General features: G+C 34.8%; 2 protein-coding genes across 4 annotated transcripts in view; one reads left to right on the top strand and one right to left on the bottom strand.

Annotated features, from left to right (window-relative positions):
- nf1a (neurofibromin 1a) overlaps positions 1-18037 on the bottom strand; it is a 405866-nt gene that overhangs the window by 94056 nt on the left and 293773 nt on the right. For all 3 annotated transcript variants that reach the window (XM_039756663.1, XM_039756665.1, XM_039756666.1), the window contains 6 exons: positions 6036-6468; positions 5417-5757; positions 5110-5312; positions 3082-3275; positions 2524-2664; positions 1001-1280 (listed from right to left, as the gene is read on the bottom strand). In XM_039756663.1, the coding sequence (XP_039612597.1) occupies positions 1001-1280; positions 2524-2664; positions 3082-3275; positions 5110-5312; positions 5417-5757; positions 6036-6468 (1592 nt within the window). The remainder of the gene's footprint in view (positions 1-1000; positions 1281-2523; positions 2665-3081; positions 3276-5109; positions 5313-5416; positions 5758-6035; positions 6469-18037) is intronic.
- On the top strand, positions 10252-12547 carry LOC120531353. The gene is made up of 2 exons (XM_039756670.1): positions 10252-10353; positions 11604-12547. The coding sequence occupies exon 2, from the start codon at positions 11635-11637 to the stop codon at positions 12319-12321; it is 687 nt and encodes a 228-aa protein (XP_039612604.1). The 5' UTR covers positions 10252-10353; positions 11604-11634; the 3' UTR covers positions 12322-12547.

The following is an 18037-nucleotide window of genomic DNA, read 5'->3' as shown; positions in this document are numbered from 1 at the left end:
CAGCCAGCTACTTTTCCTCTTGTGCAGGAAAAAAAAAACCTTCTAAAGGGAAAAAAGCTTTAGAAATTTCCACATGGGTCCTTAGAAACAACCAAAACCCAGGTTTATAAGAGCAAATTTAATTTTTTTAATTAATTCTCACACCACACAAAACAACAAAAACTCTCAGCAGCCTCTCTCATTTTCAAAAAAGTGCTCTATTGGATTGAGATATGGTTACTGTGGAGGCCATTTGAGTATAGTGAACTCATTGGCATGTTTGAGAAGCCAGTTTGAGACAATTTGAGCTTTGTGGCATGGTGAGTTATCCTGCTGAAAGTAGCCGTCAGAAGATAGGTACACTCTAGTCATGAATGGACAGGGACGGACATGATCAACAACATGGACATGACACAGCAACAAGTAGGCTGTGGCATTTAAACAATGCTCAACTGATACTAAGAGGTTCAAAGTGTGCCAAGAGAATACTTCCCACACCACTACACCACCCCCTCCAGTCTGAACCATTGATAAAAGGCAGGGTGGATCCTTGCTTTCATGTTGTTGACACCAAATTCTGAAATGTGCCAGAAGAAATCAAGACTCGTCATACCAAGCAACATTTTTCCAACATGGCCATTCTCCTCTGTCCTCTGGAATCAAAAGGGATTTTCATCCAAAGAACTGCTGCTCACTAAACACTAGAGATGGTTGTGCGTGAAATCTCAATAGATCAGCAGTTTCTGAAATACTCAGACCAGCCCTTGTGAAGCAACAACCATGTCACATTCAAAGTCACTTACATCACCTTTCTTTCTCATTCTGATGCTCTGTTTGTACTTCACAGCAGGTCGTCTTAATAACGTCTACGTGCCTAAATGCACTGACTTGCTGCATTGTGATTGGCTGATTAGATATTTGCATTAACAAGCATTTCAACAGATGTACTTAATAAAGTAGCCAACATGTGTGTGTGTGTGTGATATAGCTAGCTAGATAGATAGGAGATTAAAACACTTACCACTGAAATTGAGCTGGGAGCAGGTGCACAATGAGTGAATGATGTTGATAACCAAACCATGAGTGGAAGCACGAAGGGACAGTGGCCCTGTAGCTACTAGTAATGTGACCACATGAAAGAGATATGGAAGGTGAGCGGCCACATCTAATGAGTTGTTAAAGGAAAGCATGAGCATGTAACGTGCCAGAATGGCAATGTCATCCCACATGAGGTGCTGCTCCAGGGTTGGTGTAGGAGATAAGCAGGTCTTGTCAATGATTTTACACATTCTCCCGATCACCTGCGCTCAGAAAAACATCAGAAGTGTCAGTAATCTGTTGAAAGTTGGGTTTCCCCAACAAAATCATGTTCATTCAAATTTAAGCACTGCTGTCTATCCATTTAATACAATAAAAACACTTGTTTTTATTTCAGACAAACATTTGCAGTAAGGACACTAACCAATAAACTATAAAATAATTACAAAAAGCTTTCTCCGAGAAACTCAGTTTTAGTGTAAACATCTGCAGAAGGAAATAAAAATCATGTTATAATATTTTGCTTTCATGAATGATATTGATAGACTCTTTCTGCTAATAAATTTCACATCTTCATTTTTTCCGTCGCATATAATAAAACAGGGTGGCACGGTGGTGCAGTGGGTAGCACTGCTTCCTCGCAGTTAGGAGACCCGGGTTCACTCCCTGCGTGGAGTTTGCATGTTCTCCCCATGTTTGTGTGGATTTCCTCCCACAGTCCAAAGACATGCAGGTTAGGTGCACTGGTGATTCTAAATTGTCCCTAGTGTGTGCTTGGTGTGTGTGTGGGTGTGTGCACCCTGCGGTGGGCTGGCGCTCTGCCCGGGGTTTGTTTCCTGCCTTGCGCCCTATGTTGGCTGGGATTGGCTCCAGCAGACCCCCGTGACTCTGTAGTTAGGATATAGCGGGTTGGATAATGGATGGATATAATAAGGGACAAAAGTGAAGTTATACTGGAACAAAGGCAGTGTTTGCTCAGATAAGCTTCAGTGTTTAAAAGAGGTTCTTTCCCAGATTATTATTCACTAAAATCTGTTAATTTGATTAGTCACTGAGGGCCACTCAGCAAAACAAAAACAATATAAAGTTACAGTGACCTCAATTCCTCTGCCTTTTAATTAAAATGATTAGTGTTGTGTGAGCCCATTTATTATCACCTTCTCAAAGTTAATATGTTCTTAATAAGCTGCATATTTTGGTATTTCTGAAGATGAAGGAGGGCAAAAAAAGCTACATATCAAAAAAGTACACAGCTAATCAGTTAGTATTTAAAAATATGTGGTTACTGTTAGCAATAGGAACTAATACATTAAGTTCCATTTTATAACGTGATCTCAAACATATGCAAATGTATGTATTATTAGCATTGCTAAATGACTTTAAACCACAAGTTATTAAGAATAGTAAAAACCACTAAACCATTCGCAGCTAAACTGCACATGTTAGACCAGCCTAAGTTTTTCCTGTCAGTTAAAAAAAACTACCAGTTAAAAAAAAGATATGAACCTTGCTCGAAACAAGTTTGACATTTCCTGAAGCCAATGCCACTGCTGTATCTGCCATTACTTCAGCTTTAATGGAGCCCAAGCCTCCAGTGGCACTGGTTTTAATGAAACTATCCAGAACCACATCCAAAAGATCAGTTATCTGCAGGAAAATAAAAAAAACAATAATTGGATTATAATTTATGTTTTGAAAATGGATTTTATATTATACTTTATCTTCTCACTTTTAATTTGACTGTAGTTTAATTTGTAGTAGTATGCTGTGTAAGTTTTTTTTTTAATCTTGTTTAAATAAAGAATGATAGTGGTGATTTAGTAATGTGTAAAAGTTAATGAGACATCTGAATATGAAGTATGCTGTAGTCATTTTGACCATTGGGTAAGATATACTGTATTTAATTAAAGTGAAGCATTTAACAGATGTTCTATCCATGTTTCAATGTGTAAGCCATATTACAAAAAAATCACTTAAACAGATAGTTTACAGGGTTAACTTTTTAATTAAGTTTATAGAGTTCAAAGAAGACAAACAATGTAGAACACAATAAACAAATTTTACCTGACCAAGGCTGCCCCATATTTTGGCTTGAATAGAAGGGTACATCTGCTTCTCATTGATTGTCATCGTTATCAACTTGTCTAAGATAGCTGTGACTCTCTGCCGTTTAGCATCATCATTGTGTTTACAGAACCGGACAAGATTCAGTAACCAGGGTGTCATATACTCCAGACAAAGATGTTTAAGTTCGATACCTAAAGAACAAGAAAGACAACAGATAATTTCAAGAGTACAACTACATTCTAAGGTGATGCAGACTGTACAATATTTAAGATTTCAATAATGTTTTACTTTCATTAAAACATCATTTTCATGAGCTATATTGGCTTCCCATGAAACACCATCAAAAAAGAATGCTATTAACTTTAAAAACTGTTAGTGCTAACATCAATGAATATTAGTCCATGCTGCTTATCTCCTATTCAAAGCCATAAGACACTGGCCTTTTTGCTATTCCAAATTATTCACTAATAGCACAACATTTTACACTAATACCAAATTTTAAGATAGTTTGTTGCACCTAATTGCAGGAACTCTCTACCTAGGTCTGGTGGTGAGGATCCAACAATGTTAACCTTTAAACCAACACTAAAAACCTGCTTCTTCAATAGTTTCTAATTTTTGACATCAACAAATTTACTCTACTGTAATTTCTCTTGCAATAGATCCTCTGTTTCTACATTATGTTATACTGATATCAAATAAATCTCACCCTTTCAAATTGTTTACTAATACTGCATTTGTATTGGTTTCTAAGGCCTTGATTGTCACGTGTACGTAAAACAACAAATTTTTCACTTGCGTGCGCTAATCAACACATCATCACTCTCCAGTCACATAATTAATCAGTATAGCTACCTTGTCCTGAAACTTCTTTTTTTCTTACCTTAAATAACAACTTCATTTGTATATTCTGTCTTCCATATAGAAAAATTCTCAGAACACATTTGTCATTAAAAACTGGGTTTCACCTTGGTAATTATTACATTGACACATAAATTCTTGTTTGCTTAGTAAGTACTTTGTGATGGTAAAATGAGCAGCAGTAGTATTAGTGACACAGAATAAAATAAAACAAACATAGACTGACAGGTGAACATAAAATATCTTTATATACAATACGCTACCGTGGCTGTTCATTTGTCTGCCCAGGATTTTAAATCGCCTGTAGCTCGCAAACCGTTTCACCTATTGACCTGAAATTTGGTACACATGTACTACGTGATGTCTACTATCCCCTTTCGGGGTGATGATTGACCTCCAAGGTTATTCCTCTTTTTATTTTAATTTTATTGTAGAAACAACTCTCAGCAGCGACCAGCAGGGAATGCATATGGGCGCCGTTCTCATTCCCTAGCACCTTCGCCATCACTTCACCTACCTCTGCATATCTTAAATCATTCCTGAGGCAGATTGAAGACTTAAGTGCCAGCTTAAGTGAAAAATTAAGGAAAACGTACTATGTAATTGCAACTCAAACACTGATTTAATCAGTTTTAATGCAAAAAGATGTCAACGAAAGAAGAGAAGAAGCGGGCCGCTAGGGTGAAGAAAAGAAGAGATGCTCAGGAAGCAGCAACCTCTGAGCAAATGAATGCTAAACATACAGAGAAAGCGTATGAAAACTATGAATGCTCAAGTCAAGTGTATTCACTGCTTATTGGTCTATATAACAGGTTATTAAGAGTGCAAGAAGGAAGGAAAAAGCCTATGTTCTATTGTTGAATAGTAAAACAGAAACCTAGTTAATTTTCTTGGTCTTATAATAATAACTGTTAGAGGAATCTGACATAGAAGAACTGAGAAATAATACCAGGCTATATCCAGGCAGACACTGATGATAAAATCTGCACCAGTTTTTATGTTTAAAACAATGTTTGATGATGCTTAGCTGTCAAGGGTTAAGTCCTGAAATGAATAATGACTCAGAAAACTGTGGCAAGTCAATAGTAACAGTCACAATTAAATATTATGTTATCAAAAAGAAATGTTATCAAGCTACAGACAATTTCTACAAACAATACTCACTGGACTTGCTAAAGCCAGAAATGCATTCTTCAAGAAACTCCAAAGTGAGATGTGGTTCATTAGCAGCTAAAGTCTTGCTGATTGAGACAATGAAAAGAGTATTGTTGGCTGGGATGCACAGACCTGAAGTCTCCAACAGCTGGCCCTCAATCTTCAGGTTAAAGGTGCATGTTAAGGCACACAGGAGGTTATATGCAGCAGATCTATGAAAAAGCAAGGCAATGACTTGGAAACACTTGAACCAACGGCAAAGGACGTGGAATTCAAAATGAAAACAAACTTTTGAACAATAAAATCTCTGTCATACCGTAAGCTTGGATCTGAACTCCCCAAGTTGAGGAGAGCAATGTTTAGAAGAGTTCCTGGTACGTCCTTAGGTCGAATTTTGGTGTGCTGAGGGATGGAATCTGGTTGTGATAACTCCCACCTTGTGCGAATATGAATAATGGACTGAACAATTGCTTCACACTCCTGATGCATGAATGTCAGAGGTGTGCCTTGGTTGGCTATGGTCAAAGTAAATTGGTTCTCATCAACAAGACAGATCTCTTCAATTTCCGATGCATAGTAAATATCATTTAGGAATACTGACTGTCCAAGGACCCGTGTGCGCTCTGCAGAGGTTACTTGAACTGCTGTAGATCCAACCTGTAAGAAATATAGGAGGAAAAAAACATGAAACGTCAACTAAAACGAAAAGCTTCCAATATTTTCCTATGCACACACTGAAAAGTCCACCAGATAATCAAAATATGCACAGTTACCCACATAGCATTGTCATAGTGTCTTACTATTAAAATTGAATTTTAACTCCTGTTATCAGATTAATCATAAATGTAAAATAAACTTTTCAGAATCAAAGTTTAATCAAAATGAAATGTTTGTAACAAGTCTAAAATGCAGTCCTTAGTACTCTTCATACATACCTTAATAGACACTTTTGTATCCTTGTGGGCTAGCTTGAGAGCATTGTGGAACATCTTAAGATCTTCCTCAAGTGCAAGCGTGGCAGCTGGCAGTTTTTGTTGGTCAGGTTCCACTTGCTCTGCAAGTCTACTTGGGGAGTCAATAAAAATTAACTTCTTGCTTCCCTTAAGGCCAGTGAGCAGACGTTCATGATATTTTGTATACTCTCGCACCCAAGAGTTGCAATTGTAGATGTAAACTGCTGCTACATTCTCATAGGCAAAGCCAGGGAAAACTACAAACCACTTAGAAAGGAAGTCAGTCTTAAAACGATTGCTGGGTCCAGCATGAGTTAGATCCACAACAATCTCATATGGCTTGGCATAATAAGGCTTCAGTGTCAGCAAGACATGGTAGATCAACAGGTCTCCATTTATCTGGCCAGTTTTAAACCTAATAGGGCATTAAAAAAAAAAACAGTTAGGAATTGTGTTTAAAAAATATAGATGTAAAACAATGGTTAGTATAACAGTAATTTTAATAGTATTAAAAACTAGCAAAGAAAAGAATGAAGAGTAAGCAGGGGATACAATTAGTGTAATCCAGGTGTGGGAGTTAAGACACAAGGCATTGCCAGTATATCAAAGCTGCAAGAGGTGCAATTTGAAATGAAAGTTCAGTTCTGGACGTGAACAGAGAAGAACAGTCTTAAATTACAATAAAGAGTACGTCCTTCTCTGGAAAAGGGATTAAACCTCTTTAAATATGAGCTGAGAAGTACAGGTGGGAAACTAATCCAACACACTAAAAATTTCTTAAAAGTATTTAAAAGGCATAAACTAGCAGAATTGTATTAAATTAAATTATGCAACATACACTAAAAGAAACCACTGCAGTTTTAAAGGTAGTGAATTAAAGGCAAAATACAGTATATATACTACTCACTCATGGAAGTCTCAAGTAAACTGTAAAGATATGGAAACCTTAATATGTTTTTAAAATATCAGGTCTCTGATCATATGACAAACCTTCTATAGTGTTATTTAAACTTTAGAAGTTAAAAACAGATTCAAATATATGTAATGTATTACTGCCTTTGCCATGTGGATTCACATAGGGCTTCTTTTCCTACTTGACTAAAACTCTTTGTTATCTGATTTACAAGTTTATAGGTCCAATGCTATCATGTGTACAGAGTACAGTAAATTCTCATTTTCATGTGCTAGTGAGTAGAATTACCTTACCTCAGAATTTCTGTTTTTCTTACCTGAAAATTCTCAGAACAGATTTGTCCAGTTTTTGCTTTGCTCAACATATTAAAAATGTTTTATTAAAACACACTTAAATAATAACTGAACAAATAACAAGTTTAATTACTGGTATTGTAAGTACTTAGCTGAAATGTATTAGTGCATGATAAATTATTTAATCAGCCGCATATAAGATTAAAAGGATGGAGTGAGAAAAGATGCCAGTCTAGCAAGGAGAAGCTAATGTAGCAAGAGACATGAAGCATGGAAGAAACATGAATGGACTCATTATAATGTATATGTTATTAGGAGAGCCTATAGTATAGGGTGGTCCAGATCTAATTATTCAATTTTCATTACACTATAACTTATTAAGTTTATTACATAGAAAATCACACGAAAAATCCTGGACCATCGAGAAGTGTGAGAACTGACAACATGATGAATAGCCTTTGCACCGAACTGGAATCGTTCCCGCATAAATCAAAGTCATCCAGATGATCTGGATCTGCATAATTAGATCTGGACCAGCCTGTATTTTAAAGGGAAGACAATAGCTATTTGAGGTTATACTTTATGTGTACATTTGGAGAAGAATTCACAATGGCCAGCCAACAACAAGAAGTCTCCTGACCTCAAAAGTACTGTGTCCAATTAGTATTAATTTTACAAGCATTTAGAAAGTCACAAGAATGCATAGCGACCTGGGGACGTCAAACAGAACCTGATGACCAAAACAATTTGCATGAAATTGAATTTGCAGCTAAACACAGACTTTGGTTTTACAAAATAAATTCACGACAAGTTAAATGTGTATTATTGATATTCTCACCCACAACTGTAGGAATCAAGAAACTGGAAAGGGTGCTTGCAAAAATGTGGATTGCGTTATTCCGTGTACTTAGGAGAGATAACATAATTAAGGCATGATGGTGGATTTTGATTTGCTTTTGAGAAAAAATTATGCAGCATATAACATTTAAAAAAAAAAACACTGCAGTCTTCTGCAGTGGCATGAATGGCAGCAACAAAATACACTTGATTTTATAGGTGTGCTGTACATTATGTGCGTTATGCAGCTGCCAAAAAGATACAAGTAAACACAGAAGTGTGAACAAGGGTTTATGGAGTAATATTCTTTGTTTTCCAACACAGAGAAAACATTTAACCCCCTTTAAAACTGCATTAAGAACAAACTTTAGCAAACCTGTATGCTCATCACTAAACTCTGTAAATCTAGCTAGGAGTTTCAAATAGCATTCCTAAACCTAAAAGTGGCACTAGTGATTATTTTATGGACGAGTGCAAAGCCTCCCCTTAGAAATTGGGCAAAAGTTGGCCAAGAGTTCATTTTGGAGTTAGTACAGTTTGAAATGGTCTATGTATTGGTGGTTGTGCACTGTGTTTTAGATGGTGGGTCAGAGGTAAAAAAGCCATGGGGAAAAAAAAAGTTAGTATTTTTGATTCATGTATTTAAACTATTTTAATAAACAATATATAAAACAGGAACAAATAAAGAAATAAACTATTTGGAAATAATATAAACTGATAAGTTTCAATGTGATAAAACAGGTTTAAAATTTATGCAATCTCACAGAAACTAAAAAACTGAAGCAAGTCATTGCATGTGTAGTCATTTTTAATGAGATTCTTGTTCGGTATTTTTGAAAGGCAGTGAAAACAGTTTTTTCTACTTACAGTGGAATGCTAAAGTTTGGGTACCCTTGCTTAAAATGACTGTTACTGTGAATAATTAAGTGAGCAGAAAATTACGTTATTACCAAAAGGCACAAAGTTAAAGATGACCCATTTTTTTAGTATTTTAAGCAAGACTGCATTCTTAATTCCACCATTCACAGGTAAAAAATACCCCAAAAAAAAAGCAAAGGTCCTGAAGAAAAAGTTTGAGTACATGACATGGTCAGTACTTAGTAACACTCCCTTTGGCAAGTATCACATCATGTAAGTGCTTTTTGTAGCTAGGTAAGAGTCTTTCAGTCGTTACTTGAGGTATTTTCACCCATTAGTCTTTGCAAAAGGCTTCCAGACTTTTACATGCCACTATAAATATTTTAATCCTCCTAGATAATGAAGGGAAAATGTTCTACACAAGATATAACAGCATTGACAAGAGTACAAAAAAAAAACTCTTCAATTGGAGCTTTAAAAATGAATTTTGATTCTTTTCTGTATGTGGTGGATATTTTACTTAGTTTGCTGTTTCGGTTTTAGAATTTATGCAAGAGCAATGATGAAACAAGATCAGTCATACTGTAACAAAACACAGAAAATAAAGAATTAACTGAACTGAGCTGTCAAAAAAACAATTTATTCATGTTGAGCTGCAGATGCTGCATCTACTGTGTTATGGTTTCACTCATGGTAAAAAGGGTTAGATAAAGGAAGTACAATTAACTGTGGGCTGAAATAGCAGCACTGAATGCATCTTCTTTCTCAGTAGCTTTTTTGACATTAGTTCTTTAATATACATATTATTATTATACTTTTTACATACAGATTAGGCACCATAATCTAAAATAATTGCTGAATTAAATGATGAAAAGTGCTTTATAGCGAGTCTTCATAAATGAAATCTATGAAGACTTTTAAAATGTGTTATGTGAAGTTTTTAATAATTGTAACATACAATTAACCTACTTTATTTAACCTAACAAACATTTTATTAATAGGTATAAACTTCTTTTTATTAGAAGTAATAAAAAATTTGCATAAATCTTTCGGTAGCCCTTAAAAGATGAGAAAAGGATGTGCCAAATATACCCCTATTCATTTACAATTATTGTTCACAGTTTTCTGCAGTCATGTTATATTATTATGAGCTATTTGTGTACAAAAGTTTTTGCAGAACCACTGACCACTGCAGCAATCTTAAAATCACACAGCGTTGCAAGGAAGTGTGTCACTAATGTGGTTTGTCTATGATGTATTTTTTTTTTTTTAAACTTAAGTTCATAGAATTCAAATATGTGCCTTTCATCACAATCTGAGGCTTGGTTTTGATCAACGCTGTAGCCATCATTATTAACACATCTTCAAAGGTTTAATTTGAAATAATAATCCTTTTCAGGTAAGACAAATTACTTTATTTCTTATCAAATATAACTGTTTTAGGCTTTGTTTCACTTCCAAATTGTATATCTTATTGATTGAAAAGAGAAATTTGACAGCATCAGGCACTCTAAATAACATAAAACATGTTAACATTTTAAAAATGAAAATATTTTTTTTTCCAGTTTGGAAACAAAGTTCATAATTTCAACACATGTCACAAAACTAAAATGCATATTAAAGTTAAAACTAAAAAAAAAATTATAAAACTAAATTCAATCATTGTCATTTTCACTTTATATAAGGAATCAGACATCTGAGAAGGGTTAAGGCTGGTCTACAGAGGTTTGGTAGAACTGGTTTATAGAAGTTATAAATGATCATTAACATGGACCACCCATTCATACCCTTGAACAAGATGTATAAGAAATGTATTGAGTACATGTAAATATTTAACCAATATTCACTTAACCCAATCAAGTTCACAGAGCTGGAGCCCATCATCGTACCATCTGAGGCAATGTTAAAACATTCATCAGGTGGGTTGCATGTCTACTGTAGACAACATACACATTTGTACAGGGGCAACATACAGTTAGCAATTATTCTACAATGAATGCCTTTAGGATGTTATACCTACAAACCTTAGAAAAATAAACCATTCAGAGACAAAAATAATGTGCATATTCCATATATACAGTGTGTTTGTCAAGACTCAAAGATGTGAGGTGGCAGCATATATTAAAGTTAAGTAAAAGCAACAAATGTAAACAATATATTTTAGCAGTTTAGGCATGTTGGAGAAAAATTATGGTATCTGGAAAACTGATACAAACAAGGTGAGAACACTAATACTTCTTAAATGTAATATGAATTAAATGAGTCTTGTAAACAATATCATAACTTAAAAGATTAAGATTAGATTAATAATTTGCAATTTTTATTCTATTAAAATAAAAATGTTTAAAAGCCATTTTAAATTAATTCTTTGTGCTTTATTAGCAAGAAAATGGCTGAAGAAGTAAGATCTGACTGACATGTAAGTGCCACCACTGAAAAAGAAAAACAAAGAAAGGGACTAGATCATAGAACATATCTTTATCAATAAAAAAGAAAATTAATAAAAAGAAAATAGGCAAATATATAAAGAGAAATATCATTGACTTATTTTGAAGAGTATATTATACTTGTGTCTTAGTATGAGAAAATGGGATGAAAAGGAATTTAAGTTATCAAATATTAACAGTAAAAAATGTTTTACTTTTTCAGTTTTCAACTCTGATAGACAACATAAACAAAGATGGAAAAGATTCTGTTTTCTTTAATTATTTCTGCAACTGTGTTTCTAAGAGTTTATGGGAATAGCACAACTACTACAAGCACACAACCGACAAAGGAAATATACAGTACAAGCAATTTATCTGTTACCAGCAGCACAATTACAAATACAAAGTTGATAAGTGATTCACAAACGGCTTCTTCATGTATTAGTGATACAAAGGATCAGTCAAATGAGAATTCCTGGCTGTCACAAATTTTGGAATCACCAACAAACATCATAATAGGTGTGTTGGTCGTTGTTATCCTAATTCAACTGATCATCATAATAGCCTTTGGAAAAAAGTTGTGCTTTCTTAAGAATATCCAAAAGAAAACAAAAGAACTGAGCACCACTGGGCTACCAGTCAGTATTCCAAGTGAGGATGCTATGCCCATGCACAATGAAAACCAAATAAGTCTGGCAGAGCCCACAGAAACAGAAATAATGTTGGAAGAAATGAGAACCACTGAACCCGTAGAGAATGATAAACCTGTTCAAGGAGACCATGACTGTGATGGAACATTGGCAGAAGATGTCCTACTTCCACCTCCACCCCCGGAGGATGTGTTTCCTACACCACAAGATAACCTTCATAATCCAGTGGATGAAACCATTCTTACTCTTAATGACACAAAAGAAATGCAAGATCTCATCCTTGAAGTCTAAAGTAGTTTATATGTTTAGACTGCTGGAAGAAATTTCATTGTTCAATCAAAAAAGGCTTAAAAACAAAAATGTCACTTCTGCCAATATTCTCTATGGGGCTACACACCTGAATGAAAACCATCTCCATAAGCAAAGCTTATTTGTCAAGAACTATGCTGCCAGAAGCAAACAGAAGAAAAACTAACATTATATATTATTATCTTGTGCAGCTCTGTAAAGGAGTATGCACTGCACAAAAACCAAGGTCTTTTGTTTTAATAAAAAAACACTTTATACCACATCACAGATACTGCTATATGCTACCTTTACAAATCAAAAAAGAAATGCTATCTCTGTGCTATTAAATATTTTATTCATTTATTATGCCTTTAATGCTGCAACAATCTATCATACAACCTGTTTTTAATATGAAATGTAAACATTGATTCAAAGAAATAAAATCATAGAAGGTGATGCATCATTTCTGTTTGATAAACTAGTAAACCGATTCATGGTCCTTACTAAAAGATAAGCTGGAATCTGAATGCTTGCTTATTATTTAACTCACAAGGAGCTACAACTGATAAGAACTGAAGCGATATTAAAACTAGTGCATGAAGTACACTTAGTTTTTCACAGCAGCATCTAAAGATCAGTAAATAGTAAGAGTCACCAAACTCAATACTGTCCATATTGACTGGCCTTCTAAAGTAACATATGCTATGCATATGACAAAATTTCACAAACATTTTAAAATTGTGTCTAATTCTTTAAGATATAATTTTTATATTTTAAGAAAGCACTGTAATTAAATAACATTCACTGATCACTCATCCTTCCACTTTTCAACTTGCATATACAGTTTGGTATATCAAGACTATTTTGACTAAAAAAATCAAAAAAATGCAAGAAAGAAAAATATAAACATTATATTTAATAACTAAAGACAAAGATGACAAAAAATGGCCAGTCAGGGGAAGAATATGTACGACGTTCTTTTTGACATTACTCTCTTAACGCAGACCTATCAAAAAATGTATATAACAAAAGAATATACATTTTTGATTTTCTCTTGTATACTTTTCAAACTATATGCCCCTGATCCCTGAGAACTACTGCTGGGTGTCTGATTAGGACAAAGTATCTACTGATAGAGAAAAAGAGATACAAGGGTATATTAGATATTAACCGATATCAACTGAGTGAGCACAGCAAACAATGAGGGGTCAGAAAATCCAGAAAGGGCTCTTAATGGTAAGGTGAATGGTTTATCTTCCTTTGTATTCTAAGTTTATTTTAGTATATGGGTATTTATAGGGAATTCATCAATTCCCCTCTCTAAGAAAGCAAATTTGTCTTACATTTTTTTTTCTCTCAAGCATTTAAGTACTACACTAAAAATAGGCTCAAGGAGCTTGAATTACAAATTAAATCTTTAGCAATTAGTCAGTACATCTGAACATTAATCAACATAAACATCCATCCATCCATCCATTAAACAGGCAAATGAGAACATGAAAAACAGTACTGATTAAAAAACACCAAGAAGCCAATAAATAATAGGAATTTTGTAAATAAGGTTTGTTCTTTCTTTGTGCTTTTCTGCATTACCCTTTTTCCCCATTTAGGTTTATAGACCTTAAGGGGGGTAGATTAGAGGCTTTCACTCTGGAAGACTGGCAAACAATTCCCCCCAATCCCAAGTAGTTTGGTAGATTTTAATAGTTTACTTATGTCATGTGACAATGCTTGAAAAAAGGCTTTATGACAGTACCTTAACTGTTAATAAGAGTCTAGACGCCAATTATGAAGCTGACTAAGTATGTAGTACAGTTTTAAAATGTATTTTTTGCTTTCTACTACCAAACCTCAAATTCAAGTGTAGATCCCATTTATTTTGATATGATAGAGGCGAGTTTTCAAAAATGTACATTTCTTGCAAGTGTAATAAATCTTTATATCAATTGTTGTATTAGATCTTCTTTTCTAGGAATATAAATCAACTATTTCTTGCATAAATGACCTACTGTTTTGAAAAATTGCTCCTTACTTCAACTTGTTAAAAAAGATATTAGGTGGTCAGGTCTGTTACTCTCAAAGAACAAACAGCAAAAATACAGGACCTAGAAGCCCCTAAACTAGAATACGCAGAGACATTCCTGAAGCTAGGCTGGCTTTGTTATCTCTCTGTCCCCACCAAAGGCATGTTGTAGGATCAATATGTGCAATTATGAGAATTTAAAACAATTTGAAGGCATAGGAAGAATTCAACAATAGGTGCAATTAATTATTTTGGTGGTTTTTGATGAAAGACATTTGCACCAGTTAAACTATAATATATTAAATATATTACAGATGAACTCTTAACCTTTTGAAAAAGAGTATTCCCAGCATTGGCTGCTTATAGCCACATCAAATGTTTTATTCATTATGTAAAGGTGAAAAATTAAATCTAAATTGACTGGTAAATTGAATACTTGCCATCAAAGATGCAGTTCCCACTTCCCATCTACTTTTTGCTATAATATCCATTGGTTGGTACTGCTGCTATTTTACCAACATTAGGATTATTCATATCCCAAACTGATCAGGGTGACACAGTTTTACTGAAGCAGTTGCTTATCCTTCATCTATAGAGAATGCAAATCTTTTTCAAGCAGAAGGTAATGAATGATCTTTGATTTCTAAGTGCTGACTCTTTACCTCTAAGCACATGACTGTCAGCTGCATACCATAGGTAACACTTATGCAGTCATACGCAAAAAATAGGTTTACAAAATAAAGAGAGAACTGTCAAACTTCAATGATTCTTCAAATATCTACCTTAAAAAAAGAGCTGATACACTGTTCCCTGATAATGATAGAATCTACTTGTCCTACTTAATTTTGGGGTCACAAGCCAAATGGAAGGTATAGAATTGTGCTTGCTTTGGAGATGGGCTTGGTCACCTTCCAATATCCCCTTCCTTTCAGGTGCTGCTCTGAAAAACATCCATGGAACCCAGACATGATACATGTACTAACAAAATCTAACAATATCCCAAGTCTTCAACATTTCCAAGCTAGTTCTCATCCACTCCAACATTCAACTTCTTCAGCACCAATATTACATCGGTCACATAAATGGATTATTTAATGGTTAAGTCCATTAGCTCTAACATCTACAAGTTTCCCAAAACTCAAACCTCACATCATTACCATGGGAGTTGGGCAAAAACTTTGTATGAAAATGTTATGTAAATGTGAATAATCATAAATACATGGTAAATGCCAAATTGGGGATACTTGACACTTAAATACTGTGGGATCTGCTGTCCTTAGCTACTACAGAGGATTAAAGTCCTATTTCAAGCCATGAAATGGCTAGTGAACAAAGCTCTCGTGAAGGCCGACCAGCAGTGGGTTTTTCCTCAGTCATCGCAGATGATAAAGTATTCAGTGACATCTGATCACATGAGGCTTGTGCAACATCTTCCTCTAGGGTCAGATCCCCTGATCTTGTATTCGGCCTACAGAGTATATGTCTCTTGTGTTAGTATAGGTCCCCACAGTGCATAGAAAAGACCTGGAGAAAGATGTATTTTATAACCAGCTACCATCAACTATCCAATTCATATCTGGGCATGACAAACTCCTTTGTGCAGCTGAGGGTTTTGTGGCAACAGACAAGTGGTTTACAGAGAGAGGTTGGGAACATGCACTGATATAGCATGTTGCCATACCCACCACACGAAGAACCAACTCAGGATCCCAATTTAGGACGCCATGCGACAGGTGACACCTTAGCACCACAATAGTTTGAAAGAAATACAGTACAACCCCAATTATCTGTGCCATGATTGACCGAGTTTCTGCATAATCTGAGGTGAGCCTCAGTGTGTAATACACTACTTTTCTTTTAATTCATAAAAGTTTTGCTGTGAATACTGTACCAAGCGCATAAATACTATACTTTTAACTTTGACAGTAGCAGTCAAGAAGCTGGTGACTGTGGGCGTAACTAACTCACCCCTCGGCTATTGTCAGTGTGTTACTAGCACTGATCATGTACACTTGCTCAACTGTTTTGTTTACTTAGGATTTTTGTGTTTACACATTTCAAACTGCTATGCTGAAGTGCTATAATTAGATAGTTGAAGTTGGTGGGAACTTCAAACCTGCATTATCTGGCTCAGAGGTGAGAGCTTTGTGATAAGAGCTAAATCAAGACCTCCTTCTATCAGCTGTCCAAGGCCTGTCTCTGATCACTGTGAGCAGAGCACTTCCCTGGTGACATCAGCTGATCTCTCTCTTTGTCAGCCCCCCACCTTCTCTGCGTAACATCACTACACTCCACATGTCCACAGTGCAAATCCTACCCTTACCATCTATTGAACTACTGTGACATCACACCACAAAGAATCTCAGTTCAAAGAATTAACTCAGCTTTTTGTTTAGCACATGCTGTATATCCTTCAGGGCCTCTTTGTCACTGGATTTGCATGTTCTCTTTTTCTCACTCAGGGGACCTTTTAGCTTCTTAGTAATCCAGGACTTATTGTTTGGAAAGCAACACACTGTCTTTGTGGGTACCACTATGTCAACACAGAAGTTAATATAGTCTCTGATGCACTTCTTCACTATTCTGGTGGTGACAGATTTGTAACTGGGAATAAGATTTGTAGCTCGGGGCGGAGTGGTGGCTCTGAGGCTCACTGCATTTCTAATATAATATTCTTTATGTGCAGATTTATACTACTTTAAATACATTTAGGGGGTGGATATTTTAGAAACCATTAAATCTGAAAACAGAAAAACTAAACTAAATGTTGGCATTGGAACTAAACATATTCAAAGTTTTTCAATCCAAATTTTGATAAACTATCAAAAATGTAGCATACTAATTATTGTATTAATATTTTGTTTCTTTATGCTAAAAAATGTACATGCACAGAGAAATGGCATTCAGGTGGCAGAAAACTGCAAGTGACTTGAACATATACATAAACAAAAATAATCAGAAATCTGCTGTCTTTTGTAAGTTTACATTTTTTCTTTTCTACACCACGAAATTGTACATCTTCCTTTATTTTTCAGTATTCAGGTAACATTTTCAAAGTGTACAACAGTCATTTCAGTTTAATGATTACACTTTCTTGGAATACATTTTACTTCAGTTGCAAGAGGAGCTTTTGTACATGCACATCAAGAGACCACTGATAGTAATCTTCCCTGATTTTACACTATAACTATACTACTAATTTTGGCATTGTCATTTTGGTGAACCACAAAGTAGAGCTGCTAATGCAAATTTTAAACTTAAAGTAACTCTTGTGATGTAGATTACAATCACATTAACTGTCAGAAGCAGCTTATTGTACAAAAGATGATTGCACCCATTATTTAACTGTGCAAATGCTGTAGTTAATCTTAGAATTAAATTGTTCCTTTGATTATTTAAAAATCTGACAATTTTACGTTTAAAACAAAGAAAGAAGTGATAAAACCAACAATACAGTATAAATAAATAACAATACAGTTCAAGGGTATTAAGAATCCAATTAGATGTCTACAAAAGTAAGATTTCTTTTTTTTTTATCTTTTTTGTCTGAAAGATTGCAATAAAAAAGAAGGGCAACTAGACCTACTTGCAAATAAGTAAAATAAGTAAGTAAATAGGACTTGTACTTTGGCTGCAGTATAGCAATAAACAGAATACAGTAAACAGCAAAGAAGCACTTAAGTATTACTTTTGGTC

The sequence above is a fragment of the Polypterus senegalus genome, chromosome 6 (assembly GCF_016835505.1).
Source record: "Polypterus senegalus isolate Bchr_013 chromosome 6, ASM1683550v1, whole genome shotgun sequence".
NCBI lineage: Eukaryota > Metazoa > Chordata > Cladistia > Polypteriformes > Polypteridae > Polypterus > Polypterus senegalus.
This window is presented reverse-complemented; position numbering and strand designations above follow the sequence as displayed.

Excerpts from the sequence above, each read along its gene's own strand:
- LOC120531353 (XM_039756670.1), top strand. The coding sequence starts at position 11,635 with ATGGAAAAGATTCTGTTTTCTTTAATTATTTCTGCAACTGTGTTTCTA.